The following is a 10,000-nucleotide window of genomic DNA, read 5'->3' on the forward strand; positions in this document are numbered from 1 at the left end:
CCAGTCCACAACCCGTCAGAGCAAAACAGTCATCTATTTATAATTCTAAATGCATTCAGAATTTCTGATCCCCGTCACCTCACGGGACAAAAACGGCTATCTGTTCATGGTTCTAAAAGTATTGCGAATTTCTGTTCCCCCTCCCCCACCAAATCTGCTAACATGATAGAAAGAGCTGTCGATTTATAATTCTGCAACATTTCAGCATTTCTGATCCCACATGACTTAAAGGGATTAAAAAATTCTGATCCCCCAGTGCATAACTTATCAGAACAAAACGGTCATCTACCCATAATTCTTAAAAGGATTCAGAATTTCTGATCCCCCTTGTCAGGTGACAGGACAGAAATGGCCGTCTATTTATAATTCACAAGAAATTAACTAGATGTCTGATAGCTAAAAAGTAACCATTGGATAGTAACTTTAAACACATTACAGACAAAAGGATCACAGAGTAAAGGGCATCAGAAAAGTACACAAATGAAATATTCACAGCTAGGTCATTATTAATAACGATTTGAAACCACGCCAAAGGATCGAGACAAAAATTGCAGTTTCATTTCGGACAGTGAAAGGTTTTATTTTCAATTCAAAAAGATATGAATTTAGGCTCCAGAATTACGAGCTGTTGTTTAAAGTCCACATCAAAGATAACAAGAATTTTAATCAGGACTCAGCTGCCGTCTGCGCCACCTCCGTTTTCTGCTTTAATGTGTTCGTTTCGGATTGAGGGCCGCTATTCTTGCCTTTTTTTTTTCCCTCTGCTCTGCAATGAAGCAATTGAAGCTAAATATTCTTATAAATAGCGATAGAATTAACATTGTTTTTCATTAATCAATTGATCGGGAGTGTATTCTTTTGTAAAGAATAGTGAGCAGTATGTAGGCAATGCGGTAGTGAAGTGTATCGAGCGTGATCTGTAGCTTCAAATCAATTCAGTGTAAACTTTAAGTTACCTCTTCAAAAAGCACACTAACAAGCTATTGTGCAAGCATTTCATACATAGGAAATGCCTGTGAATAATTTCTTCGTTACGGGTGCTAATAAAATCAGGAGAACAAACGTTTTTCTTGTGTTTCAGTGATCGCGAAATAAATATAACAACGAAATTTCTTCAGCCACAACATTGATTTCGATTCAAAGATTGAGCAGCTAACTGTAATGTTGAGCAACAATTATGATATACTTACTTTTCTGCGACTTGCCTTTCTTTCACCGAAGCAACCAAGATACTCATTTGAACTTGGACAAATCATTCCATGCTTCTTGCTGCTATTGACAATGTTGGATTCGAAATTGCGCGCAAATAACCGACTCCTTTGGAAAGGGAATCTGCTGGTCAAAAGTATTCATTTATCAGATTGACCGAAGGATTATGGGATCGGACGGAAACACCAAAATGGCGGGCAAAGATCGTGGTCAATGTTGTTAGGATTCGATAACAAAGCTCTCTGTTATTATATAGCCTTGCTCTACGTTGGAAAGCAGTCACAAATTGTTTACAGATGTCCGTTGTTATTCCAGTTGAGTCAAATCCCAGTAAAGGTGGAAAAGTATGAAGTTTCGTCGGCAAAACAGTGTGGCAATCAAACTATTTGCCAGCAGCTGGCGGTTTCTCTTACACTCGTCAGGTTTACAGAAAGGTTATGGTTCCTGCAGCTTTCCAAGGTAAACTGATTTTCTTGCATAATTTGTGACGGTTCTTAAAATACTGGAAACGTTCTGGCCGGTTAAATTGATCGTGGAAGATTACAGAAGATGCAGATTCTTTAACACACTGTTAAGTCTTGTTGATTTCGTGAATACAAATGTTCATTTCCTAAAGGAGTTATGAAAGCAACTGTATTCAACGCAACAATATACGAACAGTTTCGTGTTGGGAAAATCATTCATTGTAAAAGTACAATAAGTGCAATAAATGTGAGCTCTCTCATGTAGTTTACATATACTTCTTATATATCTAGTGTATATGTTGTCTAGGATCAACTGGGCATACATATGTAGTGTACAACACCTAAAACACAAGATATCAAAAAGCAACATCCTTCACCTTTTTGATTTTCAGGTTGATGGTGGTGCTCTTGAGGTTATGTTAGATGTGCATAGTACATTATCAAGACCATTTGTTTGCCACTTATTACTTGAGTTGCAAAAGACTGATGTTATTTTCATTAGGGTGGTTGAAGTTCTCTTTAATTGGGCAGTGTTCCAAAGGTCCTTTATAATTTGGCATTTCTTTATGCAAATAGAGGTTATTTAGAACAGCAGATATAATTCACAGCTAGGTTAGAGAAAATTACTTTTAACCACTTCCAGACCTTTGTACATAAGTCTTGCCATAATTTGAAAAACCCATGATTCATGGATAAAATTAATTGAAAAAAATACTTTCATGAAGAAATTACTGTAATTGAAATTTGAAATTCATGTCAAGAATATTTTGTGCTTTTCCGGTCATGAAATCTGTTTACATTTCATGAAAATTTACTGAAGAATGTAAACATTTACTAGACTCCAATTTAAGTAGCTGAGAAGTGTTTCAAACAGGATTTTAGAAAGATATATGTTAAATTTAAGTAAGTTTTGTGATAAATTGCAACATAATGGAAACTCATTTCCAGCCAGATTTTGTCCTCCTTTTGCATCTGGATGTGCCTGGTTTTTGGTATTAAATTTTAATGTACAACTGTAGCAGGTTTAAATAAAACTATTAGTTATTTATACATTTTCCTATGTAAATACAGAGATTTCACTTAGGTTTAGGATTTGAAGAGCAGTTATCAAAGATCCATATAAAATGAATAATGAAGAGTTTTCAATAGTTAGCTATAGTTTCACCACCTGTGACTAAGAAAGCTTTTGGTTAGGTAAATATTAAAGTGCTGCATGTACATGAGTGATGGATAATTTTTTAGATTGGCTGCTACCTTTTTACTATCTCTGGGTTTTGGGTAGGTTATCACAGTGTGATATGAGTGATGGGTAGTTTTCAGATAGGCTATCTTTTTACTAGATAGGATAGTGTTTTATTGTTCAATGTAAGGACTAGTCTTCAGAAAGCCTAGGTTTTGGCTTACTACATTAGTGGTGGTTTTTGGATAGACAAGTTAGTGGATAGATAGGCCATCTAAGTATCTGTTGACTATCTACACAGGAAGCTAGTTTTTAGCTAGTCAATCTATTTCCTAACTATCTGATAGATAGATATTAGTTAGCTTTAAGCCATGTCAAAGATAGCTATCCTCTATCTACAAAACCTCTTGGATAGAAAAAAGAATAGAGATTTGCATCCCTCAACCAGGAATGAGATAGTTGCAAGTAGCATGAAGTTAGTAATAAACTAGTAATAAGATATGATTGTTTTTGGGAGGGCTTCTTTAACGGAGGACAGCAAACTATTGCCAGCTACCAGGAAACATCTCCAAGATGAGTATGCCAAATTAAAAAAGAAAGAATAGAATTGCTTGTAGCGTTAGCTACAATACTTGCATCCATATCTGTCAGGTCTTTATAAAAACAATTTTACCCACACTCTTCTCCTTTGAGCATGGTTAAACTGGTTGCGTAACTGAAGTGTGAATGAACTGGTAGCCCACTCAAAAAGTTAGATTGAAGATGTAAAAACGTGTTGGGCAAAGCTAAAGTCCATGGCCTCTGCTATATGACAACAGGTTTTTGGAGGACACTGTATACATGTATGTAGAGTACATTGACCCACTTAAATGTATCAACTGCAAATTTAAATGTTCATGTATATTGCAGTCTTTAATTGTCATCCCTGTAATGTACTGTAGTGTTCCTGAATGCTCTTTTTGTTTTATAACAGTGAGGTGCCTTGTTTCCATGTTAAACAGAAATTGTTAGAAATTTTTCTTTCACATAAGGTGGGCAAATTCTGACAGAGAAAGTGGAGTCTGCATTTATGCCTACAGTTGTGCAGTTTGAGTAATCTTACTGTTTTGATCAATTCTGAACTTTCCTATCCTCTTAGGTACTGTTTGATATTGTTTTTTTAAACTTACAGCTACTGTAATTTTGAAGTGCATAGATCATTGTAATACAATGTGTGATGTTTACAGTTACTTATATTAATAGACTGCTGTGAAGACAATTGTTCTTCATCACTCTCTCAGTATAATCTGAGTGTATGGAATCTGTTAAGAATTATGCTATATTTGTATAAAATTTCTAATTGAATATTGTTATGAAGAAAAAATATTTTGATTAGACATTGTTCAGGCAGGCAGCAAGATCTAAACCCTGTCTTCAGTGTTATGATTTAATGTGGCTACATTGGATGTAACACTGGCTTTGCAGGGGATCAGAAATTCTGAATCTTCTCCTGTGTTCTTTGGGGGATCAGAAATTCTGAACCCTTTCTAGAGTTCTTTGGGGGATCAGAAATTCTGAACCCTTTCTAGTGTTCTTTGGGGGATCAGAAATTCTGAACCTTTTCTAATGTTCTTTGGGAGATCAGAAATTCTGATCCCTTTCTAGTGTTCTTTGGGGGATCGGAAATTTTGAATCCTCTCTTGTGTTGTTTGGGGGATCAGAAATTTTGAATCGTTTTCTATGGAGGTACCTCTCGAGACAAGAAATTCAAAAAAATCATTTGGTTTCTTATGCGTGACTTAAACATTACATTTCAGTTCAAATAAAGAATAGGAAATTGCTTGGAAGAATTTTTTCATTCCTTGCAAACAGGGAAACTTTTCCTCTGAGTTTTAACACCAGTTTAAGATTCTTAGTATATTGCAAATATCGTCTTTGGAATTAAATGGCAATCATAGATTTCCGTCTAAGCTAGGCCAATTTTGCACTCATTTCCAACGAAACTTCCAAGCCTGCAACGTAAAAATAACTTTTCTCCGAGACAGGTTTCTATTTTACACCGAAAAAGTAGCCATTTTTGAAGTGGTTCTCAGTATTTACTCTGAATTTTATCAAATTGGAACACCACATTTTAGTTTGGAAGGCGTTGTAACTTTGATGCATTTATGCAACTGTCTGAGTTGTCTCACAGTGATTTGCAGTGGTAGATAAACTCAGCAAGGTCACTGCATAACCTTATAAGCCTTCCCCAGCCAAAGGTCACTTTATACACAGATGCAAGTAAAGACGGCTGGGGAGGAGTACTCAATAATGTAAAGATTGGGGGGCACTGGACTCTTGAAGAGGCTTCTAATCACATTAATTATCTTGAAATGCTTGTAGTATTGTTTTCTCTCAAGGCATTTCGTAAAGAGTTATAAAGGAAGCATGGCCTTGTGCGAATTGATAATATGACTGCTGTGTCAGATTTAGGTAAAATGGGCACAAGCCATTCCAAAAAGCGAAATGATTTAACCTGTATATACGCACTGGGAATGGTGCCTTGACAATAACATGTGGTTAACCACAAGTCATATCCCACTGAGGAAAAGAGAATACTCCAGCTGATGCAGAGTCCGGGAAATCTAGAAAAGAAACTGAATGGACCTTAGACAGAGGAATTTTCCACGAGGCTGTCAAGAAAATTCATGTTTTGCCTCAGAATGTCCTATTTGCCTCTAGGCTTAATTAAGGCCATTTGTTGCCTACCAACCAGATCCTGAAGCAATGGCTATTAATGCCTTTTCAATTGTTTGGAAACCTTAAGCTGTTTATGCTTTTCCTCCTTTTAGAATCATCCCAAAAGTGTTACAGAAAATCCTAGCAGAGGAGACCACAGGACTATTGGTTGTGCCATGCTGGCCGACTCAGCCATGGTGGCCATTGGTAATGAAACTGCTGGTTCAGGAACCCCTTGTGCTTCCCAAAAGGAAGCACACCTTATTTCTACCTCAACAGCCAGACTTGGTGCATCCACGACACCAGAAGCTGACACTTCTGATATGCCACTTATCCGGAAATCACTTGAAGGCAGAGGCCTTTCGGAATCGGCTACCTCACTTATCCTGCAGTCCTGGAGAAAAATACAAAGACTAACTACGAAAAGGTAAAAAAGTGGCGAAAAGAAAATCCAGACCTCCACAAGGTCCAAAAGGAACGCGAAAAAAAAAAAAGTACGAGAAAGAAGAAAATGTTGGAGCTGAGAGAGCAGCAGTGTGCTTCGCCATTGGCAGAGTTCCAGTGTACGGAGAAAACGGATGCAATTGTGGACAACTTGCTCGCAAATATGACCTATCATCAGTCTTTGGATGTTGTCAATTTTGATTGAGAGGAGGTATTGGACTGTACATCTTCCGAAACAAATGAATTCCTCAACGAATTCCTTCACAACATACCAGCTGATCCATCATCAGTTGACTTTCATTAATCAAAAGCTGATCCATTGTTAGTTGATTTTGATTTATCATTATTAGATAACTAGAGAGTTTGTATCAGAAAGGAGAGAGCGAGAGCAGAGAGAAGTTGTTACAATAATAAGCCAGTTCGATAGATCATTATTGTAAATACGTTGCGTTTTTGCCAGCATTGTTTTGTAAATAATTTGTTGTAAGTCGGGTGCTACTCCGTTAGGGAGTAGCATACGCTTCGCAATGTAAATAGGTTTCAATGTTTCTTGTTTTTTGATAACTTGTTTAAATTGAATGTAGAGTCAATGCTTTTTGTTACTGGATAACTACCACCAATTAAGCTATACAAAGGTTTCTTTTGAATCAATTAACAAAAACAATCAAGATACATATCAATTCTTGGACAATTTATGTTCTAGTTTTCCAGTTGATACAATTGATCTCTCGCTTCATTTATTAGTGAAGTTTAATTGACCCCTTCACCCTTACTTGTGAAATTCAAGCGAGGAATAGTGATCTTTGAAACAGTTGTTGTAATTCTCGTGCCATATCCTTGGAAGGTTTTTGAGAACCTACAATAGCTGTACTAATGAAGTCTAAATACGGTTTTCTACATGGAATGAATTTACACCATGTATACCATTTCCCATTCTAATCTCTTTTTCTTTATCTATGATGCAGTGTACCACTATTTGCTACTTCTATCGTACATTTTAACGGTTTTGTTTTGCTTCTCCAAAGCCATATGTACACTATCTTGTGATGCTGTTTTATGGAACCCTCTTTTTTCAAAAGCACTGAAAGTAAATAGAAATAAACCTCAATTGCGGTAGAGAAAGAGGGATTATGCATCAGATTGTCACCCCTATCTAAGTATTGTCAACAAAATATGTCATGAAGAGATAATTCCTGCTAATATGGGGGCTAGACAAGTGCATGGCTAGTATAATATGAGGTTTTTCATGTGTAAGGAAGCCATGACTTTGAGGCATAACACAATAATTGCCAGATCCTCAACTTCCAAAGACGAATTTTAGACGGTTCCCATGCATTGGGATTGCGTGTAAAAAAACATATTGAAAGCACACTTATTGAATTGCCCACCTCATATCAAGTCATAATTCTGCTGCACCCCTCTCCCCTAACCAGTACCCATTTATACATATGGGAAAGGAGAGGCACTGTGAGAGTAGAGCATCTTGCCCAAGAACACAATGTAATTATCCCCAAAGGGGTCTTTTGCACCAACCATTTGGCCACTGTACCTCCTCCTTAGGGTTAGAGTGGAGTTTTACAGGGGCTACTTGCATAGCAGGATAGCATGGGGATTAATTACAAGAGATTTAATGTTGAGAAAGATACACCTGTTCCGGCCTTGACGGGCACTGCAAGCACAAAAATGAACGACCATGTTAAGATATCTCTTTCTATAAAGAAAGAAACATTAACAATCTTTCCGAGCCCAAACAGAACAAATAATAGTTTGAGAGTCCTCAAAGTGAAACAACAAAAATATCTCTCCAATTTAAGTTGGTTAGTTCCTAGCGAGCAAGAAAAACGCAAGGAAACTCCAAAAACAATCATTTTTTGCAATACAATGCAAGATATGGCATCTGTTCTTGGATACTTGCTGACCAGTTGTGGGGACTATGGTTATCCCACTGGAAAAGATAAACTACTTCCAAAAAGAACTGTAGGACTTTACCACTCTCTAACCTGGGCAAAGTATTAATGTCGGGTTTTGAATTCCTTCAAGGGTAACGACGGTGTGGTCCGTGTTGTAATTGTATCATCTGCCCTCAGCATGGGTGTAAACAACCCAGATGTAAAATACGTCATACACCTCGGACCAGCACAAAGTGTTGTAGATCACATCCAACAGGCAGGGGAGCTGGCAGAAAGGAAAGCCAGTCTTTCAATGTTGTGGTTATCCATGGTCAACAATTGAGCCAGCGCGAACAGCTGATTAAAGAGTTTGCACTCATGTCTCATGCCATTCCCGTTTAGGCTAAAGTGTCTTGCCTCATAACCCCGAGAGAAAAACAGACTACCAGCAGTGTAATGGAAATATTTTTACCCTCACAAATTATTAATATTAATAACCCTTTACTAAAAGAGCACAAAGGCCTTACTGGAAAATATTGGCCCAAGGTTGTGGCAGTGTGGACCTAGCACAGCGAGGTCAGTACGGCAAGCTAGGCTAGTGAGTAGTATCATATATGGCACTTGAATTCGAATTTGCCGGCTCTCAAAAACAAATAAATGCACGGAGGAACGATGAGGAACGATGTGTATGGCAAAATCCTGACCGAAAAAGAACCAATCAGAATGCTTGGATTGACTTTTAGACTCCCTTGCCACATAATAATTCCAAATTTTGCTAGATGGTAAGGGGGACAGTAAACGTTTACAGGTTTTAAAGTGAAGTTATTTGTTAGTCAAGCCTGGAAGACACCAATGCATATTTTACTTTACCTTGAATGTTTCAACATGCAGCTGGCAAAGGGTGCATTATCTTGGAAACCTGTCCTGGATGAATTGGAAAAAAGAATATCTCATGACACTCCAACAACGCTCAAAGCGGGACAGTCTTAAGCAAATTGGGACATGTTATCAAGATGGAAACAGAAAAGAATGGGTTTGTGTGGAGTGTCCAAGTGAATGACTGCTATTTCCTTTCTTAAAGTGCCTATGAAGTAAGACATTTTTTGCATAATTTTGTAGCTTATTATGTCCTTGTTATGACATTGCAAAGGAAATGTCAGGAAAAGAAAAATAAATCCGCCTTTTGGTTGCTCAAAGTCCCTCAATTAGATGTAATGGGTGTCTTCTGAAACTGGGAACGACTTTGGCACTGATGACGTAGTTGGTGGTTCTCGCGCTTCTTTACAGATGATTTTGTGTGCTGCAGATTGAAAATCTCTTTGTCAAAGTACTACTTCCTTTGATTTCCCGGGCGTAAACGCAACTATGTTTGATAGTGACGATCAGATATCATCTTTGGCATCTATTTCAAGCGATGAGCAGTCTAGTAGCGAGTCATCGGAAGAAATAGAGGTACTTAGACAAGTCCAACCTTACACGGACGAACCGCCAGCTCACACGAGTGACGAAGAGGAGGATGCTGAAGAAGACCAGGATGGTCTTTCTCCAGCAGTATTAAGGGCTAGATTGGAAAGAGAAGTACCTTTAAACGAATGGCGAGTTTTCTCTTTTATTTTCCTGAAAACCTTACTTGAATGAGCTTGAACTGTTTCTTCGCACCTTGCTCAGACTACATTCTGATTACTTACATTGTGTTTGTTTTGTAAGGTGCAAATGTGGAGAATGCACACTTGAGAATCTTACCGACGCCCAGGAATATAGATGCTGCTTAGAGATTGCTCTATTATTTTTGTCCTGGAAAACACTGGCAAAAAGTGATCAAAGTTTCAAGTCATCGTGAAATGAACTTATGTTACGTTGAACATATACTGCTGGTGTGTTTGCTGCTGTTTCTGTCGTAGTAGATTAAGGTATTTGGTTGGCATTTGTACTCCAGTAAAATTATGTCAATGTACCTTTCGTTAAATGGACAAGCAATCGATGAGTTTGAAAGGACTAGACAACCAAGCTCGTGTCTTGATGTTGACGCTGTTAGGGGTGAAAGAATGTTGTCCCATTTGCTACACCCCCTAACGCGGTATGTAGCAACCTTGATGGTCCAGTCAACTGGAAGACAC

The 10,000-nt window shown here is 37.8% G+C and overlaps 1 protein-coding gene and 1 long non-coding RNA gene across 4 annotated transcripts in view; one reads left to right on the plus strand and one right to left on the minus strand.

Annotated features, from left to right (window-relative positions):
* Nucleotides 1-10,000, minus strand: part of LOC110061818 (uncharacterized) — a 32,660-nt gene that overhangs the window by 5,040 nt on the left and 17,620 nt on the right. The window contains exons 3-4 of one of the 2 annotated variants that reach the window (XR_016209882.1): nucleotides 1,191-1,332; nucleotides 1-766 (exon numbers count right to left, since the gene is read on the minus strand). The exon at nucleotides 1-766 is cut by the window's left edge and continues 3,216 nt beyond it. This is a non-coding gene — a long non-coding RNA (uncharacterized LOC110061818). Of the gene's footprint in view, nucleotides 767-1,190; nucleotides 1,333-10,000 lie in introns of those variants that run through there. The other variant, XR_016209879.1, reaches the window with a different exon arrangement.
* LOC149118560 (uncharacterized) lies at nucleotides 1,423-7,116 on the plus strand. 2 transcript variants are annotated; one of them, XM_089298137.1, is made up of 2 exons: nucleotides 1,423-1,668; nucleotides 5,664-7,116. In XM_089298137.1, the coding sequence occupies exons 1-2, from the start codon at nucleotides 1,423-1,425 to the stop codon at nucleotides 5,979-5,981; spliced, it is 564 nt and encodes a 187-aa protein (XP_089154263.1). In that variant the 3' UTR covers nucleotides 5,982-7,116. The 2 variants fall into 2 exon arrangements, 1 of the variants encoding a protein (XP_089154263.1); XR_016209877.1 differs by having other exon boundaries at nucleotides 1,530-1,668; nucleotides 2,066-7,116.

The sequence above is a fragment of the Orbicella faveolata genome, unplaced genomic scaffold (assembly GCF_042242905.1).
Source record: "Orbicella faveolata isolate gen_17 unplaced genomic scaffold, um_ofav_v1 contig_1, whole genome shotgun sequence".
NCBI lineage: Eukaryota > Metazoa > Cnidaria > Anthozoa > Scleractinia > Merulinidae > Orbicella > Orbicella faveolata.